Raw genomic sequence first — 27,722 nt, 5'->3', positions numbered from 1 at the left:
ACCTGTCAATCACAGCCATGTCATTCACACAAACACACACACACACGCACACACTCACACAAATACACACACTCACACACACATCAGGTACAAGGAGCAAAAAAAATATTAAAAAAAAAAAAAGTAAAATTATAAAAAAAAATCCACAAACATAATCAAAGAGAATGCAATGGTACAGACTCTTATCATCTCACCCAACGTCAACAAATATATCTCGTATCGTTTTCTGTTTTTATTTTATTAGAGAGATGGATTATTTTGAATTATGAATCGCTTTTTGCTGTGCTGCTCCCGGGCAGGAATGTAACCGGTACAGCGAGACGGGTGTTATCCGAGCTGAACTCGCTCCCGGAGCGGTCTGCTCTTCACTCCGTTACGATGCATTTATCGACAACACACTCAAAACCTAGTACTGTGGCCCAGGTCTGTACCATTTATCTTAGACATATATAAATAACTAGAAATATATTATATCATTGCTAGGATAGGATTTATTGCTTTTAATCTTCTAAAACCTTATTTTTATTCTGAATATCTCACTCATCAATGTGGATATAGATATCTCTGGAAAATCTGGAAAACAACTGGGTGTAAGGAAGCAGAAGTAATCCTCTGTTTATGTCATTTATGACGCAATTATGTAAAATTGTTTAAAAGAAACACGCTCCTTTAGTCCACTATTTAATGTAGATGTTTATTTGTTAGTACGTGTATGGCCGATTTTACTTAGATAGTTGTGTCTTGTGTAACTTACATATCCAAGTCCTCTAGCCCTGCTACTGAGGTCTAACCTTCGGCTTCTCCTCGATATCATCGTCGTTTACATATCTCACACAAACGTGTTCGCTACGGGCGACGCCGTTTCTCTTCAGAGCGACAAGAGAAATCAAAGCCCGGGCAATGCTGGAGGCCCAAATATTCAGAGAGAGAGAGAGAGTCTGCAGCACTGGAGTTTTGGATCCAAAGTCTTAGTGCTGAGTCAGATATAGCCGGCACAAGCCATATGGCTGGTCTCCATCTGAAAGTGGTTGGCGTTCCCAAACGATACTCAAAGCGTCCTTTGGTGGTCCGTTGCGAGGCATGGATTGGTAGAGGAGCCTCTCTCGTGATGTATTCTTGTATCCACAAAAGCACACTGGATATTTCACATACCACTCGAACTACTGATTCTCAGTGTACTGCTGAGCATACGCATTACCGTACAGTTATTTATTTAAGTATTACAACTTTTGGACCCCAAAAAAAGAAGAACTGTTTGCTTTAACCACATGATGTGATAAATCTATCAATCAGCACTTAACGGCAGAATGGGATTTTGTAGGCGTAACCGTTCTCCTCTGAATGTGCTACCGAGCTAAAAAGTTCAGTACTGTTAGCTTTATTCCAGCTCTTGTCAAATAATAGCTGAACAGCGACCACTCTCCTACCCCTTGCCGTTCCTAGCCGCCCACGTTCTCATAGCCTCAATTCGCATTGAGGGTTAGCTTACACTTTATGTAGGTGCCTCGAGTCAATACACGTTATCCTCATTAGCGCAGCTGTATCTCTGCCTCCGTTTTCCCACCTGCGGGGCAAGGTCGTGGCATGATTTCCTCTTTTTTTTGTCCCCTTTGGACCTGCATGGGCTTAGGTTTTTCCGTCTGAGAGTGGCTTGCTGCATCACGAGCCATTAACACACGCTTCCAGAACCTTCTACAAAACCGAATATTCCCCGAGTGTATATGAATCCTACATACTCGTTATTTAATGCCTTACTCAAAACACACGCCTACATCGTGTTGATTATCATGCTGAATGCTTCTGCGGAACTTCGTCCCTCGCTCTCGCGCTCGCGCTGTTTTTAACATTTCAGTTCTGTTGTTGTTTGTTGGTGAGTTTATCACGCCGCAGGGTTAACACATAGACAGATGACATTGTCGTCCATCACTGGTACGCATGAACGGAAAATGAAAATATTTACGTTTTTCATTTGTGTCGCGTCACCGAACCATTCAGGGTTTATTTCCGCATCTTTTGGGACCACGATTCTGTTTGTGTCCTTGTTTCTGTTCTGTTACGTGGAGAACTGTTAGTAACTGTTGAATACAAGTTCAAAATAATGATTAACATTATATTCTGAATATTAACATTATATCAATTAGCACTGTGCTATTTGATAAACAATTGGATAATACTTGAAAACGAGTCACTATTCCGTTCCAAACCATTGATTGTGAAGGTGTCATTAGTATGTAATGATTTTACAGACAACAGGTTATCAGCTTTTTTTTTTTTCCAAGGAAACTTATACTGAAACAGACGATCGCACACAGTTATATCAGTGTTACTCGTGTATCAATGGTCTCGCTGTATTTTATTTATTTCCATTGTTTGGGTTTTTCGTTTGTTTGTTTTTTTCTCAGTAAATTCACTCTTAATGTAGAGACTATGATGCAATGTTAATGCTTAGTATGTCTACATGCACTTTTAATTATTGCTGAAGAGAAAAAATAAATAAGTAAATAAAGAGATGAAATACGATCTACTCGTTACAATCCGTATGCTTTCGGCTCTCCCGCGGCTCGTGCCGGCGAAGTGCTCGATAATTTCAGTCTTATTTGATCAAACCCATTGCTGATTACTTATGTATTTATGTTGCCCCCCGGAGGTGCGTAGAGTGCCTCCGTTTTGGTTTTTCAAGGCCTTTGTCTGATACAGCAGTGGATCTGTACTCATTTAGAAGGACGAGGAGATCAACGGACAGTATGGCCAAGTTGGAAAACCTCGGCAACTTTCCCAATACCAGATCTCTTAGTTGACCTCGCCTGATTAGAGTCATCTCCGAATAGCCAACCTGTCAATTCAGTGGATTAACTATTAGGCTACTTCAACACAAAATATGACACTAGATGTCCTTTTTTATTTTTATTATTATTTTTTTTTAAGGTATTTATTTTCTTACAGTTTTCTTTGTCGCAACAGGTCAATATTGTAACTGTGACGAATGATTCTTTAAACTTCCCTCTCACGTTTGTACAGAGCAGCAAAACAGCTTGTAAAAGGCATACCATTCCAAACCATCATCTCTAATGCAATGCTAAAAAGGAAAAAAACAAACAAAACAAAAATAAACAACAAAAAAAAACCCACCTTCACTGGATATGTCAGTTAAATTCAGATGTCATTTCCCTGATGATTGTCCATGCAAGAAAATTGTCTCTTTGAAAAGGACCAGTGAGTCTTTTTGAAGACGTCAGCTGATCTGAACTGTTTGTAGTTCCTGTAGCTGTAAGAGTTAGATGTGTTCATTACTGAGATCTCCTGGAATACAGTGCAAATGTCAAACCTCTCTTAAGACAAATAAAAGAATACTGCACTGTCTCTTTGGTTTGTTTTTCATGTTTGTATGTGTACCGACGACAATGTCTTCCATCAACGGATCACCTCGAAGAACAACATTTAATATGGAAATACATATCATACATGGAAAAATAAATAAAAATGCAACCAATAATAATCTTAACAACAAAGGGGGGGGGGGGGGTCTTATTACTGAACCTAAATTATTCATGAGTAACTTGGTTGCCAAATGGTTGCTATGACACGTTGGTTACCTTAAACGGAGGTACAGATGCTGTTTTTTTTTTTTTTTTAGACCGGTTCACTCACTAGCGCCCTCGTGTGGTTAACAGTCAGCGATGTTATTTTAAGAAGGCCTCAAAACTGTAATATTTTTAATCTGCTCTGCTAAAAATCTGGGAGACATATGGTTTATACAGTCTCAGAGAGTAAGAAAAGAAGTTTGCAAAGTTTTTTTCTCTGCTTAGCTGAAGGAAAAGCATAGTAGGGAGAAATACGTGACATAAGGGAAAATACAGATTTAAGATGTGTAATTTACACCGTAAATGTCCACAGTAAGAATTTACTAAGTCTCTCGTCATAATCCATGTGTAATTCTAGGTTGTTTTGGTTGTAGGTTGTAGGTCAACTGCAGCGTGTGCTCAGGGTTTGACTGTGAATATGAACATGACTGCTCAGGATTTCTTTGCTAGTCCTTCCTAAATCTGACTGCCTGCTATTTCAGAGTTGGGCACCGCGGCCTCCAGGTATTTACCTCCACCGAGTAAAAACGTTAATGCCTTTCTAAGGCGCTTAAATTAAAGCACAGTACCTCGCGGCCAATCCCCTTCTCTTAAGTCACAACGCTGTCTGCTGTGACTGTGCGCTCACTGAAAACTTCCCTCACAGGTAAGCTTTCGTTTAGTGTTTATGGATTTCTTTTTCTTTTTTTTTTTTTGCTCACAAGGACAAAATTGATCAGTGTTGTTATGCTAAAAAGACAGACATATCTTAAAATATATCTAGTTTCATTGTCGACTGGCAAGAGTTCACTAGAGGTGCAAATGTGCATTTGCCTTTGTTATATATTACAAAGGTGACTGTGAATTTTGCTTTGCGTATTACCTTTGTGGATCAGATTTACACGAGTGAATTGTATCAGTAGAACCTTTATGGTTTCAAATATTCGTTTAAGTCCAGGTTTTCAAAAGGATCAACACTATTCACAGTTTTACTGAAGTATGACTATTAACATTAGTGAAGTTTGAAGACGTGTCAGTTTTAGTGCGAATCTATTTTGTTGCAGGCATTAGGAATTTTAAGCTTTGAGCCTATTTTATGAAATTGCGTAAATTAACGGGTTCTCAAAGGGGTTCCAAAAGTTCATCTGGTTAAAGGGAATGTTGATTCTTGTGAGCGGTGAAGGAAAACATCTACATGAATATTATTCTGCTGTAGCTGTAAACTTGGCCCCCAGAGAAAAAACGACGTCTCGTGAAACTGTAGCAGTAGCAGCGCTGTGCTGTGCTGTTCTGTTCTGTCCTGTCCTGAGACTTTGATGAGGATAAGGCGAAGAGAGATTACTGCTTATCCTGGCCAGAGGCTTTTAAGACACACCTCTGAACAGCCGGCTCTGATGGAGGCCAGAGAGGGACAAGGCACAATATCTCTGATGCTAAATAAAGAAAGAAGTAGATTCCCATTTATGTTATACGTCATTCTTCAGTGTGCTAGCCTACATAACCCTGCATATTGCAACATGTTGTCTATGTTTGATGACACCTTACAGATTGAACGTTTAAACCGTTAAGGTGCTTTCTTGTGACCTACCTTTTCTCCTGTGCTCTTAGAATCCCCGTCAGCTCCTCAGAAAAATGTGTGACCAGACATTCTTGGCCGCTACTTTCGGCCCTTGCGACAACTGTAGCGCGAACAGACCTTTGATGAACATCTACTTGAAGAATGAACCCATCAATTACTGCTCGCTATGTGTGGAGCTGGTAGGAGTTCTGATTTTGTTCTTGTTTTGCATCACAGGTCACATTCAAAACACTGTCGTATAATCTTCGTTTAATTGCGATGTTGCGAAACACAAAATTCAATATGTAAACTGGTAAAGATTCAGACCAAAACATTTTCTGACGTTATTTCAAATCCAAGGCTCTACGACAATCTTTTGCTACCTTGAGTATTACAAATGATCTCGCATAGTTGAAGCGCCTTCTGCCGAAGAGAGTGGGCTTTCAGCACTAAGCATTGACAAGCTGACAAGAGTGCTTCAGATGACAACTAACAAATGCCAGCACTTGCAAAGTACACTCCTCCTTTAAGATAGAGAGACCGGGGGTTGACTCTTAGCCAACAGATAAGAACAGGCGACATGAAACCGCTCATTTTTTTATTAGCAACATTGGTAGGCTATATCATGCGTACATGGTAAAATAATGCTTAGGCTACGTTGTAAAATAATGCCGTACACAACTGTGTTTTGATCGGCTTTATATTGTATATATGGGCTCAGAAAGTGCGGGGTTTATCACAGATATTAAAGAGCGAAGTTACACAGCGACGACAAAGCAGCGAGTGTTATTGTAGCGCTCTTCTCACATGGAAAGACTGTATCTTCTTAGTGACGTCAGGTTCAGCATCAGTTGTGCGCGCTGCGCCTAGCCTCTCCAAAAACCGAGCAAAAAGGCAAAAATATATCTATATATTTTGCCTATATATAATTATTTTCTCTTACCTCTTTTAAAAGATGGCTTGCCAGGGATTAGCCCCGGGCGAGACGTTGGCATCACTGAAGACTGAATCGGAGAACCTGAAAGTGAAGCTGGAGGAGGAGAGAGCCAAATTACACGATGTTGAGCGTGAGTGATTTGGACACTGAAAGGGCCTCGCAATAATAACACATAACGCAACAGCAAATACTAACATTTACAGTAACCTTTTCCTGTTTTCTTTGTATTTGTTTATATATAAACACTAATTTTCTTTTGCCGATGCAAATATGTCGGAAGACTATTCCGGGATAAACGAGAAATGCTATCTCGATATTTTACATCCTTGAGATTGTGACTGATGAAAAAGAACTTTTCTTGATCAGGAGAAGAACACTTTTATCCACGTGGAAGCGTGGGACCTTATGATTTCTTATTACGCTGCACGACCAATATCAGATTATTGATCTCTTGTAAATAATTCATCTATTTGTCAATAGGCAATGCGATTACTGTTCAGCCGATACCCCTGCACTCGCTCCCTTTTTTCAACAGAACGAATGTTTTGCCGATAGTAACGTCGTAAAATTAGACAATATTTATTTATATATATATATATATATATATATATATATATAGTGCATCAGGTGGCGGAGAAGGTGGAGGCACTGGGGCAGTTTGTGATGAAGACGCGGAGAACGCTGAAGGGACACGGCAATAAGGTGCTCTGTACGGACTGGTGCAGAGACAAAAGACGAATCGTCAGCTCCTCGCAGGTCAGAGAGTCACCACGCTGTGTCCTAACTGTCTCTGTCCATGGTTCTGACTATGAAGGACTTTTACTGAGTTTATTTAGATGTTCTGCATGGTTGTGGACTTTTGACCCCTTGCTACAATGTCAAACGATTTATACTGAAACTCTTTATCAGAGGTTTTTTTTAATAATATTAACTTTTCCTATGTTTATTCCAGGATGGAAAAGTGATCGTTTGGGATGCTTATACAACCAATAAGGTAAGTTGATAATAAAGTAATATAAAAGAAAAGAAAAATAAAACAGCGCACGCCTGAAAGTGATTTCATTAGCTTTCTGGATCATACGGAGTCGTTTTAGTGGGATTCACCAGAGCAGGCTGTAATCCAACATCTGCATCTCATAAACCAGCACCTCCCATCTGCCTGTTGTTCTGTATCAGCGCTCTCTAATGGAAGCTCCGCTAATCCCGTTTTAGTGAGACATTATCGTGCTTTACCGAATAGTCCGTGTAACTCCTTTACTGGACATACGCCTAGATGTATGTCTTTGTCCGGACCGGCTTTGCATGTCGGATAATGTAAACACGGCTAGTGCCTTTATAGAGTGCTACCTCTGAGTATTAGTTATTTTGTCTGTTCGTGTTGTAAAACGATATGCCTGTGTTTGATGTGTGCGTTGTACAGGAGCACGCAGTGACCATGCCATGTACCTGGGTGATGGCCTGTGCCTATGCCCCCTCTGGTTGCGCAATTGCTTGTGGGTAAGTTTCACCGATTGACGTTCAGTCATATCAGTATCAGGTAGCGAACTCTTTTAGATACCATCCGACAGCTCTGATTAAAGAAGTGTCGCTAATGGCTAACAGTCTAAGGCACCTCTCTGCAGGATTCTGACCTGTTAGAGTGGCTTTTCTCATTAGAGGCATCTCTGTAGTGGACTGCTTCATTTTTAATAGGTCAGTCAGTCTGGTCACACTGCAGGGATCTTGCTGCATAGAGACAGACTCTTAACTAGGACCAAGACCTTGTTCTTAAGGCCCATCAGTTTCCTCCAGTGACCTTGAAGGATAAGTCCTCTTCAAAAATCTCTCTTTTTTTTCCAGGGGCCTGGACAACAAGTGTTCTGTGTACCCTCTGTCTCTGGACAAGAACGAGAACCTGGCAGCCAAGAAGAAGTCTGTGGCCATGCACACAAACTATCTGTCGGCCTGCAGTTTCACCAACTCTGACATGCAGGTTAGAGGCTGCCTGTGTATCCGTGTACATGTGTAGGTCTTAGCAAATGTGTGTGTGTGTGTGTGTGTGTGTGTGTGTACCTGTCCACGAAGTAGCAGAAATGCTGAACGAGTGGCCACATGTCCTCATGTCTACTAAAGCACTGACCATGTCTCTCCGTTTACTCATACAAAGATATGATAAAAGCAGAAGCCACTAACAGTGGTCTCAGTGTCACCTCACTATGATTCCACTGCGTTTGGGCATAGAAAACCAAACGCTATTACATACTACAATGTAAGCGTTGCGTCAGCCGTGGGCACCTGTTAACTGCACTAAATCATTTTTGAGGGACTGGTCAAAAGAAGCGCTGCAAAAACCCATTAGAGAACGTGGACTGATTTCTAATGTGTCCGAGGGAGGAGATAGCCTCGCTTTAATAATTCACCACAGTCTCTTCTTCGGCGGAACCTTTTTTTAGGTTGCCGTGGAGTCGTGTGTAATGGCCTGCCACTCTGTATCTATTCATAGTCTCTAAGCAGCCTTTATCTGGTAAAGTAGCTGGTGACACTGAGCTGTGTAAAGCACAGCCCCTGAACCCAGCGTCTCTGTTCCGACACCCGCCCACCGTCATGTTTTATCATTATCTCTGTTCAGTAAGCCACTTTGGTCATTTAGTCATTTATATGCTTATTCATACGTGTTTTCCCTGACATTAGCAGTAATGAGTTTGAACTGGTAGACAGTAACATCATTTGCAAGCTATTCAAAGGATCCCGTAGGAGGAACAGACACGTATGTTTTTAATTATTCCGATATGACGTTGTAGGTAAACTGTTATTGCTGATGGCAATGTTAATTCAGTTGTCACTGGAATCTTTCATCATTTACTGCATAAAGTCTCACCACAGTCTCACCATCGAGAAAAAAACAGCTCTTCAGTTTCGTATCCTGTCTTCATTAGGTGATTTTCAGAGATTATGATTATGGTTACGAATGAGATGAAACAGCGTTGTAATCACCAGCTGAACGATCCTGTCATCTTTCTCATAAATTAAAAGAAAAGTGACAGATCTTATTAAATAAATGTTCTACTCAGAAAAGCAGCCAAGTAAGAAGTGCAGGAGGGAGGGAGTGAGTGAGTAAGTGAATGAATAAGTGAGTGAGTGAATAAGTGAGTGAGTGAGTACTTTTCTGTGAAACCAAAAGAGCATTGTACTCTGTGATCAAAGACATGATATCAAAGGCTTCCTGTACTCAGGAAAGCCACAAAAAAAAACAAAAAAGGGGAAAAAACCTTGAGTGGAATGAATGTGCATTTCACTGAATGTGCTCTTTGTTTTTCTCCTCTCAGCCCTGCTGACAGAACATGACATTGCATTTTTTAATTCATATTTCCAGAGAAGACACAACCGTCCGTAAAGCACCGTCCCTCACAGATGCCGTGCTCCAGAATCTCTGTTTTCTGCTGTGTAGTTTGCTGATGAAAGCCTCAGACGGCTCTCAGAGCGTTGTGGTAACCATGACATCTTAAAGACATTATGATCACGGTTCTGCTTTTATGTAGGTCGTGTGATCATTACCTTACTAAAGGGTCGGTGCCTCCATGCCAAAGGCCAGCGTTCATGTTTTTTAATGCAGCAGTCTGTCTTATTCAGTTATTTATTTATTTATTTATTTATTTTTAGAACAACGCGCAAATGCTTCGCTGCGTTACTGAGTGGCCACTCTCTGTCTGTTCGCATGTGTGTTTGTGTGATTCCAAAGAAAAGAAGCTCACTTCATGGTTGAATGAATGTCTTTGATGTGGTCTATAGAGCACTTACAAAAAAAATGGTGTACAAACCCAACCGAGACAGAAGAGAGCACCTTATTGTTGGACACAGGAGTTATTTAGTTTATACGTGTGTGTGTGTGTGTGTGTGTATTTTGTAGTTTATGGTCATTTTATAGATTGCGTGGTTTACCAACTGAGAATGTCTTTCATTAAACATTACTTCCAAATGGAGCCCTCTTCTCTGCAGTAATTACACAGTCTCAGCACATGGGGGCAGTGAACAGCACTAAAACTCCATCTAAAACTCCAGGTCAGCACACACTGTCTCTGTTCTAACAGTTAGCGTCCTGTGGTTCTGTCCGTTTGTGTCCGTTTGTCTCAGATTCTGACGTCCAGCGGGGACGGTACCTGCGCTCTGTGGGACGTGGAGAGCGGACAGCTGCTTCAGAGTTTCCACGGTCACACTGCCGACGTCCTCACTCTCGACCTGGGTCCCTCTGAGACGAGCAACATCTTCATCTCGGGCGTACGTGCTTGTCCTTTCCCGCCGCGGCCGCGGCAGTCTATCGACCTGACTTTTACAGAGAGCAGATCTCAAACAAAGCGCTACGTTCTAGAGTCTTATGCACCTACTCATTACAAAGCCCAGCAAATCCCGTTTGTTTCTTTTGTTCTCCATTTGAGTGTTTAAACATGATTAGGAAAAAGAGAACTTTGTCGACCTTTGTTTGAGGTCATTCAGAGAAAGGCCGTGGTAAATTTGCGCTCCTGTGTGTGTGTGTGTGTGTGTGTGTGTGTGTGTGTGTGTGTGTGTGTGTGTGTGTGCGCGCGTGCGCGTGTGTGTTTTAAGGGCTGTGACAAGAAGGCCAACGTGTGGGACATGCGATCCGGCCAGAACATTCAGTCCTTTGAAACCCATGATTCAGATATCAACGCCGTCAAGTGAGTGCTTTAACAGGACTGAATTATTACCACATTTCCACCCTGTAACGCTGTTTGAATTTGTGCCACACTGACATCCACCGATCAAAGTTCTGGCAGGTGAGACGCTCTCGGCGTAGAAGTCTTCTTTGAGATTGTGTTAAACTGTCGACCACTTGGGTGAACATCCCTCCTTGTCAGCTGTTTTGTAATCTTTGAATCTAACTCGTTGTTTAAGAGCAAACGCCCCTGCTGGCAACTCTGTTGTGTGGAGAGTTATTTTACTCTTTGTGTTTTTCTTGTTTCTGTGTAGATTCTATCCCAGCGGAGATGCTTTCGCGTCAGGTTCGGATGACGCTACGGTGAGTGAAGCCATGTGAATGAACTTGGATGACCCCTATCCCCTGAGCGTACCTGGCATTTGTCAATGCTCTGAGATAAACACTGGTGTTTTTCTATTGAGTGGCAACTGTTGATTTGTATGTCTAAGTCCCTGCGGTATGCTCCAGTGACGGCTTGATTGATTATGTGTGAATCATTCATCCAACACTGATGTTCCTGATCAAAGGTCACGTTTGTGTGTCCCAAATATAATCATGTGATATCGAATGATTAAAATAGAGAGCTGTATTCAAATTCATGAGCCTCAGTTACATTCATGACAATAGGTTACTGTGAACAACTTGATTTTTGCCTTTTGTCAGTTGAACGCTGTCAAACCTCTTTACAAACAGTGAGAATGTTGTGTTTCAGTGTCGTCTTTTTGATCTGCGGGCTGATCGCGAGGTGGCTATCTATTCCAAAGAGAGTATCATATTTGGAGCCTCCAGCGTAGACTTCTCCCTCAGTGGTAATCGGATTTTTTTTTCTTTCATTTTTGCAGAGATTCAGATACTGTTTTTCTGTTCTCTGTTCTTGTTGCTTTGCCATGCATTCAACATCACTGCATATTAAGGCTGTCTATAGAGCACACAGTGGGATGACTGATTCAGACCAGACCAGGTGACGTCTCTATGGCAACAGTATTATCTGGACTTGCTTATAATAAAAAAAAAAAAACTAAAATCCCCTAAGGTTATAGTATGGGCCTAGTCTATGGGATCCCAACCCAGGCTGTGAAAAGAGATAAACAAAGGTCTCAGACAGGCTGAATTCTTCAGATGACTAAATATTGCTTGTCAGCATGGACTTTAAACTAACATGAACTTTTTCAGAGTGTTCCTGAGCTTGGACTAATCAAACCTGTTACTATAGTACTTATATTTAATAAAAAAAATAAATAAAAAAAAACAGGCTGTAGCTGGCATTTTCTCATTGGAAAGTCCCTTACTTAATGGGAACACGTTATTAATGATCTTCTATTCAACCGGAATGCACTTCCTGTAAGTTGCCCTGGATTATAGCATCTGCTAAATAAAAGGAAATTACAACTGCGGTTATATCAATTGCAATTGCAATGATTTCAACTGATTTCATGTTAAAATGAGTGAAATGGACATATGTGTGACACAAAGGCACATAGGTGCAGGGTGAAGATCTTATCGGTATTTGTGAGACCACAGAGAGAATCAGAAGATTTGGATGGTCCAGACACTAACTCACATATTGATGAAGTAACAGCTAAATGACTGTTAACATTCAGTCCGTCAGTTGCCGAAAAGCCGCCGACACAATGGCCCAGATTCTAGAGAGTGACCTTCAGTAGACGTTACAACACACAAACAGGCCCTGACTTGTTTTTGGGCAGAGAAGGAATCCACGGGCTCAGCTCTCCCAAAGCGTCTCAGGTCAAAGTCCAGGCCTCGTCACTTCACTCATCCTGTTTTTCAGCATCTCCCCAAAAAAAAAAAAAAAGCCCCTCTCTTAAAGGGCTAGTGTGTAGACAAGAAACGATGTTTTGGTGCAAGCAACGCAGATTTCACCAATACTCACCGAGAGTTCTGATTTTCGTTTGTCTGTTTGTTTGTTTGTTTGTTTGTTTCTGTATGTGTTCTTAAAAAGTTTCTCATAAATTCCCTGGTTGTTTTATCTCTATCATGAGATCTCGGTGATTTCCTAGCCTAAAATGTTAATGCGGAAAATGACTGATATTTTAGGCACAAAGCCAAAACCAAATGAAGTGAAAGTAAGTCCACTGAGTATACTAAGGATTAAATCAATAACTGTATGTGATGTAGAATACGGAGCATTAATGACAATAACTGTGTATGATGTGGAATTCTATCATGTAAATTAAACATCAGTAAGCCACTATTATTATCTTGAATTATTCTTTTAGGGTGTTTTGTTCAATTAAAAATAAGACAGACTGGGGAATCACCTTCACATGGAAATACCAGTACTTTTTATGTTAACCAATCAAACAAAACAACCAGGGGGACAAAAAAAAGCTTCAGAACAAACCAAGCCAATACACAGTGAGTTTCAGTTAGATCTACTTTGTCTTTGTGCTCCCTTGGTAAGACAACTCTGTTCCATCCTGGTTCTCTCCCAGGCCGGCTGCTCTTTGCTGGGTACAACGACTACACCATAAATGTGTGGGATGTGCTGAAAGGCACCAGAGTGGCCATTCTGTTTGGGCATGAGAACCGGGTCAGTACCGTGCGTGTCTCTCCAGACGGCACGGCTTTCTGCTCTGGATCCTGGGACAACACCCTCAGGGTAAGAGAGAGAGAGAGAGAGAGAGAACACGGCTTTTCTCACACACACACTTTGTGATATTGTAGGTTATTTGACTGAAATTCTTACTGGACTATTTGTGAGGTTTCACTTCCACTTAAAGTCCCCAGTCCGGGTCAGAATCACTTTAACTTTGTGAACTGCACTCCCAATAAAAGGGAACTGGAAGATCATGACCATATAAGGACTTCCTTCCTGTTTTAATTCTCTATGTAAATGATGTCTTCATTATCACCACAGATTTTGCATAGCGTCCATTTATGACCTCATGATCTCTTTATTTTTCAGATCTGGGCCTGAGATGTACGGAGTTCGACACCTCAGAAAGAGGCTAACAGCTTGTTCATGTTCATAGGCATTGTCCAGTACACCCAACACTGGATTTTTATTTGTAGAACTGGGTGCTTTGCTTGTTTGTTTGTTTGTTTGTTTTCTTTTCTTTTAAAAAGCACTCACATTGATGTATTGTCGCTCTCTATCTTTTCTCTCTCTACCTCAATTATTCATGCAGTCATAGCTAGGTCATCAGGTTTGTGTTGTTATTACTTTGATCACAAACTGAAATAAGGAGTTTTGATTAGAGAACTCACTTATCTGTCTGTGCACCGTATGTAGTAATGAGCTGGGTCTCGAAGCTGGAAGTGATTTCTCAATCATTTTGTTGTCCATGGACTATTGGAACCCAGCTGGAATGTTTATAAACTGTATGTATCGGATTCTGCTGGAAAAGTATATTTGTCTTCTACTATAAGACATAGAGCAGTTCAATTTAGTCTTTAGTGGCATTTCATTTTGACTTTTGCTTGCTGTAGAATACTATTTTAAAATTCATTTGAATGTTTGATTGTTTAATCACATTGTCCCCTGCAAATTCAGAAGTGAAATACATTGTCTCTACACATGAATATAGCCAGGTTTTCAGTAAGTTTCAAATTTATTCAGAGCCCGGTATCACTATTTAAAGTCTCAAAGGGCTGTGTATGCCCTCAACAAACAAAACAGGATGGCACCTCATGACATAATCCTTATAGCGCGCAATAGAACATCACATTGTATCCTTTTGCTTGTTTAATATTTTACATTGTTAAAGAGGCACTTTTTGATTTGAATTTGATCATTTATCTGCATTATAAAGTAATAAATTAAAAGTAAGTATGGTATGAATGCGTTGAGGATTAATTTACATATGAATTCACTGCAAATGAGTTCAGACATAGGTTGTAATTTAAGTATGTGAAATTGTACCTAAAAGAACACGAAATAGTATTTTTGCTTTATGATTATAACAACTGCATATATCTGACAGCAAAGATAAATATATATTAAAGAAAATTGACAGTGGACATCGTGTCATGCGTATTATGAGTTCAATTATAATAAGTCTGTGAAATTTATAACAAAAGCACTGTTTTTGTATAATAAATGTTTTGCGCACGACTCAAATATGTATAGGCCTATTTAAAAAGCCACTGTGATTTGTGACAAGGGGAACCAATGACGTATTTCAGAGGTGGAGTCATGAATGAATAAAGAGACCAAAAAAAGCCTAGAACGGGAAGTAGTTTGCGGGTATAGTTTTCTCTCTTCTCGACAGCCTTTACGCGTCGCGGAGTTTGACATCGCTGGGAGGGTAAGCATTTCTTGCTTATTTATCAGAAAACAACCACAATATCCTTTTGTGGGTTTCAGTCTTCGTGAAATTAAATAACGAATCGTATTTTTTAAATGCACTGAGCATTCCAGTCGTCAGAAATAACCCCAATGTTGTTCTTGTATGACATCTGCGCCTATTTGTCAGTAGGTCCTTTGTGTCTAACGTTAATTCATTGACTGATGCATCTGACTTATACTTACGTAATGTTTATAAACCGCCGTTTGTGTTATGTGTTGCTCAACAACAGGAACACTTTTAGCAGGCATATTTTTAAAGACGGCTGGTCGATTGCGGCTTTACTCTCAACGAAGAATTCCCCGGTATTTGTATTTGACCAAGCTAGCTAGCCAGGTTGGATGAGCGGGAGCCCACACATAGGTAGCATAACATATATAGTAGTTTCATAATAGTGGAAGATAGATAAATATTTTTAAAACAACCTCAACCTGTTTATTAGCTATTTACAGACGTGACGTGATGTAACGTAATGTAACGTAGCATTCTGTCGGAAACCTCGCTAGCTCTTTAACGATAGCATCTTGCATTCATTTAAAAGCCACATACGCTATCCAGCCTAGCTAGCGATTAAGGCTAGTCACGTTTCTAAAGCCGTACATACTGAGATCGATGATTTATTCATAATATGTTAATGCCCTGTTTGTTACAGTTAGCTAAAATACAAGTATTTTGTGCACAGCAGCGCGTTGCCTTTACCTGCTTTAAGTAGAATAACGATGAGCAGGCTGGTGAAAGAACTAGTGCAGCCTCAGATAAGTGGCGTCAAAAATTACAGCTTTAAGTCGGGGAAAAAAACCCCGAATATGGTCATTCTGTTGTGCTTACATATTTTAACAACAACAACAAAAATTTTCTCCACAGAATATGTCCTGTTGGTTGAAGGATGAGACTCTGGTGTTGGCAGAAGACTACATCGACTTCTGCAACGGAATCCAACGGACACCTCCCAGCGAGTCAGCTCAAGCCATGAGACACTTGGCCAAGGAGATGGAGCAGCAGCATCAGTCCAAGTTCCGCTCCCTCTCCCAAACGTTCCTGGACACCTGCGGCTCGGATCCAAGCGCCTGTCTTAGGAGAGTGATGGTGGAACTTGTAGGGGATGGAAAGCTAAACTGGGGGAGGGTCGTGTCCCTCTTCACTTTTACGGGAGTGCTGGCCAGTGAACTGTTTTCCAGGGGAGAGGATAAATTGTGCTGTCGGAAGTTGGCGGAAACCATAGCCGACTATTTAGGAAGGGAAAAACGAGATTGGCTTGTGGAAAACGAGGGCTGGGTAAGGATGAGTAATCTTTAACTTCTTCAATGCCTTGTAAAGTTTCAAGTGTTAAACATTCCTTTACTCTGTGTAGACAGGTTTTTTTTTTCTGTAGTCTGCCACAAGTAGACTACATACAAAAGACAAGGGACGATCCTGTACCAGACTGAGATAGGATCAAACGATTCGGTCGCGCGGAGTAAATCCTCACACACGTAAATCCTTGCAGCCATAACAACAGGGGATGGGAGTCTGTGTGTAATGACTATGATACTCTTTTATCTGACACAGGGACTTTTTTTTAACCACAGCTTGAGCTGAATCTAAGAATTTATTTGTGTGGGGTTTTTCTCTCTTTTTTTTTTTGGACATTTTATGTGTCCTTTGTGTAAAATGCATTCCTGCAGTTCCTGAGAAATTACAAGTTTGGTGTGGATTTGAGGGAAGGTTTTTTCAGAAAGCTTTTTTTGTCATGCAGCGGTTCCACTCTGGACGATTAGAGAGTGATACAGGCCAAAGAATTTTAGGAATGTTTGTTGCTTTAGAAACCTTTGATAAAATAACAGAAATACTCGCTAAAGTGTTTGAGTGTTTGTTAGATTCTCTCCGCTCTAACAAATAAAATATATTTTTGTACATGTACGTCCTACCCAAGTAACAGTAATCTAAGCAGGGAAAAAAAAACCATCTCCAAGTCTATCATGACCTGGCTGAAACAGAGGCATAAACTCCAAATCCCAAGTCAGAGATTGCCACTGAATGAAATTAAAGGGGAGTGCTGTACTTCAATGAAAAGGTTTTTGTTTTTTTTGTTTTTTTAGCCATAATTACAGCCAATGCAACCTAACCTCATATGCTTGTGACACAGCCCTCTTAAAGTAGTATTGTGGGTTCAGCCAGGTGAGTACACACACACACACACACACACACACACGCAGAGACTCTCCCTTTTCTAATGTTCTGGAGTGCAGTAGATCAGGTGTTTCAGACTTGCATGTCGATGCTGGCCATGGACTCTTTTGTGTTGAGGCACACTGGTGATTTCCATGCTTCAAACAGAAAGCTGCTTGTACAACGGCCACAGACGAATTTGTTTTAGTGCACTGACAAATGTTCAGCACCTGGCCCCTTTTAGACCAGGGCAGCAGGTGGCTTTTTAGAATGCAGCTGTTCTGCAAACACATAACGAAGCAACTTGCTTGGAGCTGTTTTTCATTTTGTTTGGGTTTTGAGAGTTAAAAATATATTTGTGTGTGTGTGGGGGGGGGGGAGGGTCATTTGACAAAGAAAGTGGCTAAAGATGAAATGTGACACAAAACCCAGGATTTTCTTTTCAATAAAAAAATATTTTCATCATCAAGCTATATATATCTAATTAAACATATAATCAGTATTTATATGTAATTACGAATCACTGAGGTCAAAGTCCATAGATAGAAATATTTCCAACTGTTTCAGTTGTTGGAAAATGTTTTAGTAATCCATTGCATTGATATGCTGGGACAAGGGCTGTGCAGTCTGATGTCATACTGAAATAGGCTGTTATCAGTGCATATTAGAAAAAGTCTGATATCTTATGGAGGAGGCCCTTGCTTTTTGACATAGGTGCTTGTTTTAACACTTACTGAGGAGTTATGGTCAAAAACCACTCTCTCTCACTTGCCCTGTAATTTGGTTGGTTGCCGTTTTCATTCGTTCTTACAGTAGGTGGGACAAAGCAGCTTCTTTTTCAGCTGGTCTTCAACAGGATGTTTAAGCTATTTTCACTCTCAAAAGTCAAAATGTAAATCACCAGCAAAAAAAAAGAACCTGGATCAGGCAACTGAAGTAACTTATTAGGTAACTTGTGTTCACCGTTTAATTATGAGAAGTTTGGTTAATTATTAAAATGGGCTCATTAAGCAAAAAGGCTGGACTTCCCCCTGAACTTCAGTGTTTACTTCCTGCTTTGTGTTTTTGCTTAAACGTTTTCTTTTTTTTTTTTCTTTCTTTTTTTTTGCAGGAGGGTTTCTGTAAATTTTTCCGCAGTGCATCAGAAGCGAACCAGGTGGAGTCGTCGGTGAAGACAGCTCTTTTTGCGGCCGCTGGGGTTGGCATTGCCGGCCTCACATTTCTCCTGGTGCGCTGAACCTGCTCAAAAATCCTCTGTTTTGTCCTCTCTCTCTCTCTCTCTCTCTCTCTCTCTGTCTCTCTCACTCCCTCTCTCTCTCTCTCTCTCTCTCTCTCTCTCTCTCTCTCTCTCTCTCTCTCTCTCTCTCTCTCTCTCTCTCTCTCTCTCTCTCTCTCCCTCCCGCCCGCTCTCTCTCTCTCTCTCGCTCTTTCTCATCCATGGCTCATTCACCGTTTTATTTGTCCTGGTTTTATTGACTTAAGTTTGTGTGTGTCAAAAGATTTTTGGAAACAGACATGGTTTCACTTGAATGTTTTCTTTGCACTCTCCCCATAAATTACAACAAACCGATCACATGTAGATCCTGACTGTAAAAAAAAAACGACAACAATTAAATATGGCCTTCTGATATAATGTAATTGGCGATGGTTTGCATATCATACAACAATTTTTTTTTTTAATGTTTTGGATTTTACATGCTTTGGTTACGAATTTCTGTGTCCATTCCTGCACAGTAATAGCCCCTAGCAGTTCTCATTAAGTAATAATGGAACCAAAAGGAAAAGCGACCCCAGGGCTCCGTTTTAGTTCTTCTTTTCTGTTCTTTCTTCCTGTCAGTCAGTTTGGTTTCATGTTTCTGAAAGCTACTACATTTTGTTGACCACTGTTGTTTTGATGTGTAGAAAACCATTCTGAAGCATAGAAACATGCTAAATTAATATATTTATATGAGTGTGTAAACCACAGCCACTTTCATTTCATATCATTTTTCTCATGACAGCTGGTTTAAAAAAAAACAAAAACAAAAAACATTTGTTTACGTAATATATTTTATACATAACCTTAAGGAGTTTTCAAGGTGCTGGCTTGTAAAATATCAAGCATTTCTTTGTTTCATTGACACAAGTGACCAATTTAGTTTATAAAATTATTTATTTACCATTTAAGAACAAATTGTTACCTTTAGACAATTTCCCATTTGACAAAACATTATATTTTTACATCATTTAATTTATTTAACACTTTCTTAATAAAATAAAAATGCTATTCTGAATACCGTTTGCTCTCTCTTTCTTGTCTGCAAAATTGCATCTAGGGGATCATGGTTGCTTTTTGGAACTTTTAGCTTAGCTGTGTTGGCTCCCATATAACTGTCCCCTTCTGTAGTCCTCTGTTACTCTTCCATTAGTCTTACACTTCTTTCCAACGTCATTTTCTGGTCTCTTGTATTCACTCTCTCTCTCCCTCGCTATCTCTCAAAACATTTCGGTAAGCCTGTATGTTTGAATTTGGAAAGTACGCGGTTCTTTACAGAAATTATTTTCAAACCGTGAAAGCGTCGATCCACTGGAGTCGATCAGGAAGGCTGCCAAACCACCCTGATTTTCGGACAGCAGTTTCTCCGAATGCGATTATGATGAAATGATATTGAAAGTTAACGATGAGATCATTAACTGCTGACTGAAACGGTATATTATGTTTAACTGATGTATAATTTAAGTTTTGTTTTAGTATGTACTTTGATTATGAAGGCAGATGAAATGTTCATTACATAGAAAATGTAACTTGTGACTGAGAAATTAATTTGTCTGCAGAAGAGTTGCATAAGGAAGATGGTCAAGTCACACTTAACATCTCAGAATGACTATAAAGTATAAATTTACCAAAATCCCCAATTTTATTTGTTTTCAAAAACTACCCAAAATGTACCAACGACTGTGTAGTGTCGATCTACAGTCAACCACCTATGCTGCGCTGTTGTAACAAAAGATAGTTGTGATATTCAGAGTGATAATCATTTCAAAAATGCCTACTATATTTGGAAGCTATGTAGGTAAGCACATATATGGTGGTTCTACAAGGACGAAGGGGTTTTGAAATCGCCATTATGAAACATAGCCTATACTTTTTACAAATCAAATTCTCAGACCAAAGATAACTGAGTATACTACAATGACGACAAAAATAGAGCTATTATAATGTATTGTATAGGCCGGTTAGCTCAGTTGGTTAGAGCGTGGTGCTAATAACGCCAAGGTCGCGGGTTCGATCCCCGTACGGGCCACACGTTTTCTTCTCATATCGTTATGCCAGCGCAGTCTACACGAATTCAGCCCGATTTTGACAAGATTTTGTCGTCACGGACAAACTTCCAGCATTGGGCACGAAAACGCCCTGTAGTGTGACATCATCTAAGAACAGCGATGTGACGTCTGGGACGCTCCACGACACCCCGACGAAAAGATGTGATAAGATAAGACAGAACTTTATTTATCCCGAGGTAAAATGCTTGTGCCAAAGGTTGCTCAAAAATTACAACGTATAAACAGAAGACAATGAAGTAATAAATATAACATCAGTGCCTAACATAAAAACTATAAGAAGTGTCTGATGTTTCAGCTGTCAGCCCTACAGAAGGGGGAGGAGTTATACAGGTTTATGGCCACTAGTAGAAAGAGTCTGGCATGTCAGAATTTTTTGTGTTTTCCTGCCTAGTTTGACATCTCCTACGACACGTTTCTTGACGTTGATCAATAGGATGAATGAGAATCGTCCTCCCGGACGACCTATGAACTCGCGCAAGGTCGTGAAAGGCAGCACATAATTACTGGTCAGGGTCGTACTTGTAATATTGCCTGTCTCCTGGCCAAGCCATGGCAAGAATTTATGGCACTATGATAGCCCAATCTGACATGGCGACCATCGTGAAAGACAAAAATATCGTGTAGTCTGATCCCGGCATTAAATCAAAGATGGGTTGCTCATTCACGACAACCGGCTGTATAATTGCATTCCTATGTACCAGTACGTCACGCTTTACGTCATAGCCGAAATAGCTCAGTTGGGAGAGCGTTAGACTGAAGATCTAAAGGTCCCTGGTTCGATCCCGGGTTTCGGCATTTTGACGTGAGGCTCTTCTTTGCATAGAGACATACGATTTACCCTCTTCAAAATAGTAGTTATGTGTCACAACACGCGTTAAAACCTTACGTGGTTACGGTTCCATGGTGTAATGGTTAGCACTCTGGACTCTGAATCCAGCGATCCGAGTTCAAATCTCGGTGGAACCTGCACGTTATTTTGGAGGCATCCATTAAGACGATACGCCGACTGAGCCCTGTGGGTTGCAACCATGTGGATTTTGCAGCTACCCAGTGACTAAAGTGCTACTCCACAGTATTACTGAACAGTCACTGTTGTGCAAAAAGAGTTTGCAGAATGCGGGTATCGAATCCTCTCTCACATACTAAGGGAGCACTCTACCATTTAAGCTAATTCCCCCTATCTAACTGATTATATGAACTCAACCAGTCTGCCAACAGACAACCTCCAAATGTTGGCAGGGATTAACTCAGAGCCAAGAAACTTCTCAGGCCCCTTTTCTGTTAAGAAAAAAAAAGTGAAAACGACTTTTAAGATAGCTGGACTGCTGGACAGATACTATGGACTCAAACAGATTCAGTAATTACAGCTACTTTGAAAACATGTTGCCTACTTGTTCGTCTTGACTGAATCGGAATTGGTTTTCTTTTTCCTTCAGCTAGCTAGCAGCTAGCATTGGTTATCGATGTATTTGGAAACCCCCGTGCTGCTGGCGATGGGCTAAATTACTTTTTAGCTCTCTATCTGTTATTTTTTTCTCATTGTTTTGGTTTCGGCATTTTGATGTGAGGCTCTTCTTTGCATACAGAAATACAATTTACCCTCTCCAAAATAGTAGTTATAGGTCACAACGCCCTTGTACCGGGGATGTCTGTGTTAATATTACGTTATCATGGTGTAATGGTTAGCACTCTGGACTCTGAATCCAGCGATCCGAGTTCAAATCTCGGTGGAACCTGCGCGTTGTTTTTGACGCATCCGTGAGAATGACACGCTGACTGAGCCCTATGTGTTGCAACCCTTTAGATTTTGCAGCCGGTCGCCCACAGTAGCACTAGCCACTATTGCGCAAAAAGACTATGGAGAATGCGGGCATCGATCCCGCTACCTCTCGCATGCTAAGCGAGCGCTCTACCATTTGAGCTAATTCCCCTTGCCACTACGAGGGAACCCGATGCACTCAGAACAAAGTACATCATGCGCTCCAACCCAGTGCGAATTCCTTTTTGTTTTTAGGAGCCCGGCACCAGCCTTGGTTGAGCCGTTCTTGGAACCGTGCAGCAAAGCCTACATGTTGTTGGTCATATGGCAGCAGGTTGTGCCACAGGCTAACAATCATGCCAGCCCGCTGGTTGGTAAATGTTAGGGATGGCTCATGACACAGCTCCACCAGGTATTCAGCTAGGTTGTCCACCCTGTCCATGCCTGGCATTTTGTGTTCATCTACAGCCTGAAATAATATAGTAAACATAAACATAATGAGTAACAGTTATGAGGGAAACAATCACAGCATCATTGCGATTAATTACTTATCATTTGGATAGATGCAGTCTATGATACATTTACATGGGTAGTGTAGGATCATTTCTGCTTGAAGTAATAACTTGCTTACCAGCTGTTCTTCAGGCAACTTTGACAGCTGGTCCAGTGTAGCAGAGCAGGAGATGGAGCGCTGAGGGCTGGGGATGGCTGGTCCAGCGGAGCAGGAGATGGAGCACTGACGGCTGGGGATGGCTGGTCTAGTGTAGCAGGAGATGGAGCGCTGAGGGCTGGGGATGGCTGGTCCAGCGGAGCAGGAGATGGAGCACTGACGGCTGGGGATGGCTGGTCCAGCGGAGCAGGAGATGGAGCACTGACGGCTGGGGATGGCTGGTCTAGTGTAGCAGGAGATGGAGCGCTGAGGGCTGGGGATGGCTGGTCCAGCGGAGCAGAGCAGGAGATGGAGCACTGACGGCTGGGGATGGCTCGTCTAGTGTAGCAGGAGATGGAGCGCTGAGGGCTGGGGATGGCTGGTCCAGCGGAGCAGGAGATGGAGCACTGACGGCTGGGGATGGCTGGTCCAGTGGAGCAGGAGATGGAGCACTGACGGCTGGGGGTGGCTGGTCCAGCGGAGCAGGAGATGGAGCACTGACGGCTGGGGATGGCTGGTCTAGCAGAGCAGGAGATGGAGAGCTAAGGGCTGGAGATGGCTGGTCTAGTGTAGCAGGAGATGGAGCGCTTAGGACTGGGGATGGCTGGTCCAGCGGAGCAGGAGATGGAGCGCTTAGATCTGGGGATGGCTGGTCCAGTGGAGCAGGAGATGAAGCACTGACGGCTGGGGATGGCTGGTCCAGCGGAGCAGGGAGCAGTGCAGTGTTGTCAATGTCCGAAAGCTCAGTCCAAAAGGCCTACCAGGAGCAAGTACTTGTGCTGCAGGTTGGGCCAATTCCCTTTCCCCAATCTTTTAAGTGAACCAGAGAATTTCTAAATAGGAGAGAACTTCCACTCTCAGAACCTCCTGTTTCATAGGAAGTTCACGAGTAAGTTCAGAATGAATGGGGGCCTATGGAGCTGTACCCCCAAAAATGTTACTTTCATGGGGTAAAATTTTTTTTCTTGCAAATTTCACAATGTTTTCGATATACGGGGTCGATACAATAGAGATCGCTGCATTTTTAGATTTTTATACGGTTTTTAAATTGCAGTAAAATACATCTCTGTAAGTATCTGTAACGTTACGCACCAAGAGCCACCCTACGGCATTACGGCTTTACGGCATTTACAGCCATATGTGGGATGCAGACTAAAAACAACAAAATATATCTTAAATTCGGCTTTATTTTAATTTCATCTCTCAATTCATGTATCGTGTAGATATGCCAAGAACACGACACTTAAACCACGACACTTAAGCTATTTTAATGACAGCGTGCAGCAGTCATTAACGCCGCAATGAATAGTTAGTTTAGTATTACATTCGCAATCAGTCGTAAAACCGACCAATCAGCATACATTAGCAGAGTTCATATATCGTCCGGGAGGAGGGTCAAGAATTGTCGTCAAGGGACGTATCGACGTAGAAGATGTCAAACTAGGCAGGAAAGTACAAAAAATTCTGACATGCTAGACCAGGGGTCTCAAACCCCGGTCCTGGAGGGCCGGGGTCCTAGTGATTTTTGTTTTCACCTCTTAGTTACCTGTTGATTTTCACCTTGAAAACAGGTGTGGACACTCTTCAGCCAATCAGAGATTCTATTTAGTTGATCTACAAGGAAAACAGCAGGACCCCGGCCCTCCAGGACTGGAGTTTGAGACCCCTGTGCTAGACTTTTTGTCGGAGTGTTGTGTGGCGTCCTAGACGCCACATCGCTGTTCTTAGATGATGTCACACTGCAAGTAGTAAAGATGCCCGTTTGTCGTTCCCGACGCACATATTCCGGTCTGACGCTGGAAGTTTGTCCGCGACAACATAATTGTGTCAAAATCGGGTTGAATTCGAGTAGTCTGAACCCGGCATTACGACCATCCATTCTACGAGTTGCTCGATTCACCGTAGTATAGTAGGCAGATAGGACGTCAGTGTAAGTTCTCTCTTCCCTCTGGTTATCCAGGTGTGTGCTTATAAAGGAACATTTAATAAAGCACTATTGTTTTGAACCGTTTTACTGGATGAATTTTATGTGACTGTTTGATTTCTTCTCATGGCATGGCAACCTCTTGTCTCTGACGTCAAAAAATGCTGGCACTCGACGATATTTATATAAACTGCACTCAAAAGAATATAGCACGTAGCATACACAGCACAGGAGATTAACCCCGCTGATGTTTTTCCGTAGAGCAACGTGGGGCATAGCACAGAGTACAGAGTATGTTAAGAGCTGTGCTGTGTTTCATGTCAGGATTTTGATGTTAAAGGAACCCTTTAAAGGTGTTGTTGTGTTGTAGCCTAACACTGGAAAATGTTGAATTCAAAGTGTCTTCTATGATGTCACAAAGAGACAGTTTAAAAAAAATTGTTGAAGACTAAGATCTATCATGAAGACAATTATTTAGCAGTATAATGGGAACAATAGAAATTCTGAATATCACAACCACATCATTTCTGAATGGTCTAAAGGTCTGTGTTTCACATACCCTCTCTCAGTTTCGCTCAGCTAATCAGGAATCATCAACTGAGCCAGGTGTGTAAATGTCTGGGTTAGAACAAAGCGTTGTGTGTAGTTCATCTTGGAGACCACAGCACAGGAACACTGGCATGGGAAATTCTCAAAATTATAAGCTGCTTTTTAAAAACACACTGAAGCAAAATGGGTTTAATAGTGAGTGACATGTGGTGATTGACCACGGACGGAGTCCTTGTCCTTGAATGATGCCTCATGTTGTATCAAAGTTAGTCTGGCAACTGCTGCTAACTCTGGGGCTCTTAATCTCACAAACACAGCAGCGCTTGATCCTGTTTTAACTGCAAACGTACAGTTGTGACATGCATTGTTTCTCAACATCGGTCCTGCCCCTGGCGACCTGGGATGACGACAAGCTCCCGCTCTTCCACATGCCCACGTACACACAGCCAGCACCCGCGTGTGCACCCGGCTGATTTTATTGTGCATGACCTTACGCAGCAGGTGGTCTGGCACCTTGATGGCCTGTAATGCCCCTATTGCCTCCAGTGATCCTTTTGAACTGTTTTCTACTATGTCTGTTGTACCAGCAGATCTGTCCTTTGGGCCTGTCAACACAAGCGTATGGGCTGAGCGTTCGTGTGTGTGTGTGTGTTTTTTTTTTTTTTTCTTTTTTGTACGTTTCTTAGAATTCATATCATTAAAAATGCTGAGTTGTATCCTGTTACCAAGCTGCAGAAACAGTTCTTTCTTTTTCTCTGAACCGACCGGTCTTTCCTCCATAGATAACAGCAGAAATTTGTTCTTTCCGTCATTTCTGTTTTACATATTTCCAAGCTGTGGGCACGGTTTTGATATTTCTTTTGTGTTTCTAAATTTAACGAACTTATTCAACACCAGACATGGTGCGTGTAGAATTTTTCTCACACAAATACAGAGGTCAGTGGCAACCACATTTTTTTGAACTGGCGTAAACTTCTCTTTTTGCCTCTCTCTCAAAGGAGAAACACTTTAAACGCAGCATTACAACAGACACAAGGAATGCGTTGGGGTGTCAGCTGAACATATTGTTGTGGTTATGTCTTAATTTTTCACCTTTTGTTCAGTAATGTCACATATACCATGCCCCATCTTTCTTTAACTTTGACATTTAAAAAACCTGTTACCCAGACCACGTGCTCTGAACAGAGATTCAGCCAAGGCTAATGAGGCAGGAGTTTACATATACACCACAGGAAGGAACCTTTAGCATTGTGGTACAGGAAGAATTAAATAAATAGCATTGATATAATTGTCCTCTCTTAGCACAAGTTCAAAAATAGAACGTCAAGAGGAAGATGTGGCGGGCTGAAAGTGTGACTGTAATTCTTCCAGAACAATGAGGTTTTATCCTGTCAGTCAAGCGCTTGTCTTAGAGTCCTGCTGACAGCACACACACACACACACACACACACACACACACTGTTATCAGCAAGGTTGGAGGCAGGGTGGGACTCTGAGCAGATCCCCGATTTATTTCTGTTCCCATGGTGCCTCTGTTGCATTTCAGACTCCTCTCGTCATCAGTCTAAATACAGGGCTTGGCCTGGGAACTGAGGAAACGGAGGTTGGGAATTCAGGGACGCCTGTATCGCTGAGCACAAAGGCTCTGCAGGAGAAGTTCTCAGTAACACATGTTCTGTGTTCATCTTAGGCCAAGTATTACATATAATTGTGACATGCAGAGACTAATAGGCTAATATGACTCAATGCAGGTGCCTCTCCACTGAAATGAACACACATTCAAATTTGGATGACTTCTCTCTCTTTTTTTTTTTAATGTGGTTCTTCTTCTTTTTAATCTATGAAGATGCAAGGAAAGGTGATGTTTAAATATTAAACAAAAGCAGGATTAACAGTCTGTGCTGTGTGGTAAGATTTATTACTCCTGTCTGGGACGTTTTGTACTCAACCTGCTCACAGATCGCTGTAATGTGTTAGGCGCTAATAAGACATTCACGTCTCCAGCCCCGTGTCGTATTGCTTCACATCCTGCCCTTAACTGACCCGCGTGTCAGTCAAGAACTTGCTCTTGGCAAGCAGCGCAATGCATACACGAACAAGCAATGATTCTTCCCCCCTCAAGACACATTTCTAATCTTTATCAGTCACCGTGTACCAAGCCCGATATAGCTCTAACACCAAGGAACAGAACGTTCGAGTCTTGGTAGCTCGCTGTTCACAACCTATCGGCAAAACTCGGCGTTCTCGCGCTGTGGTTAGTGCAGTCTCCGTAACCGCTAGAGGCGCTATTCTGATATGTCCAAAGATCCCAGTGCGC

The 27,722-nt window shown here is 41.6% G+C and overlaps 2 protein-coding genes and 5 non-coding genes across 7 annotated transcripts; 6 read left to right on the top strand and 1 right to left on the bottom strand.

Moving 5' to 3' along the window:
• Positions 1-5,192: 5,192 nt before the first annotated feature.
• Positions 5,193-13,733, top strand: gnb5b (guanine nucleotide binding protein (G protein), beta 5b). The gene is made up of 12 exons (XM_030765799.1): positions 5,193-5,318; positions 6,074-6,185; positions 6,675-6,811; positions 7,008-7,049; positions 7,476-7,552; positions 7,895-8,027; positions 10,166-10,309; positions 10,634-10,725; positions 11,018-11,066; positions 11,458-11,554; positions 13,199-13,365; positions 13,672-13,733. Exons 1-12 carry the CDS (start codon positions 5,193-5,195, stop codon positions 13,681-13,683), a joined length of 1,188 nt encoding a protein of 395 aa, XP_030621659.1. The 3' UTR covers positions 13,684-13,733.
• Positions 13,734-14,955: 1,222 nt separating this feature from the next.
• Positions 14,956-18,493, top strand: bcl2l10 (BCL2 like 10). Its single transcript, XM_030764722.1, has 3 exons — positions 14,956-15,013; positions 15,917-16,327; positions 18,312-18,493. The coding sequence occupies exons 2-3, from the start codon at positions 15,920-15,922 to the stop codon at positions 18,435-18,437; spliced, it is 534 nt and encodes a 177-aa protein (XP_030620582.1). The 5' UTR covers positions 14,956-15,013; positions 15,917-15,919; the 3' UTR covers positions 18,438-18,493.
• Positions 18,494-20,410: 1,917 nt separating this feature from the next.
• On the top strand, positions 20,411-20,484 carry trnai-aau (transfer RNA isoleucine (anticodon AAU)). The gene has a single exon. It is a non-coding gene; the product is annotated as a tRNA-Ile (tRNA).
• A 762-nt stretch (positions 20,485-21,246) lies between these two features.
• Positions 21,247-21,319, top strand: trnaf-gaa (transfer RNA phenylalanine (anticodon GAA)). Its single transcript has one exon. It is a non-coding gene; the product is annotated as a tRNA-Phe (tRNA).
• A 99-nt stretch (positions 21,320-21,418) lies between these two features.
• On the top strand, positions 21,419-21,490 carry trnaq-cug (transfer RNA glutamine (anticodon CUG)). Its single transcript has one exon. It is a non-coding gene; the product is annotated as a tRNA-Gln (tRNA).
• Positions 21,491-22,188: 698 nt separating this feature from the next.
• On the top strand, positions 22,189-22,260 carry trnaq-cug (transfer RNA glutamine (anticodon CUG)). Its single transcript has one exon. It is a non-coding gene; the product is annotated as a tRNA-Gln (tRNA).
• A 122-nt stretch (positions 22,261-22,382) lies between these two features.
• On the bottom strand, positions 22,383-22,455 carry trnaa-agc (transfer RNA alanine (anticodon AGC)). Its single transcript has one exon. It is a non-coding gene; the product is annotated as a tRNA-Ala (tRNA).
• Between the last annotated feature and the right edge of the window lie 5,267 nt (positions 22,456-27,722).

The sequence above is a fragment of the Chanos chanos genome, chromosome 2, assembly GCF_902362185.1.
Source record: "Chanos chanos chromosome 2, fChaCha1.1, whole genome shotgun sequence".
Lineage (NCBI taxonomy): Eukaryota > Metazoa > Chordata > Actinopteri > Gonorynchiformes > Chanidae > Chanos > Chanos chanos.
The sequence above is the reverse complement of the archived record's forward strand: the minus strand, read 5'-3'. Positions and strand labels throughout refer to the sequence as shown.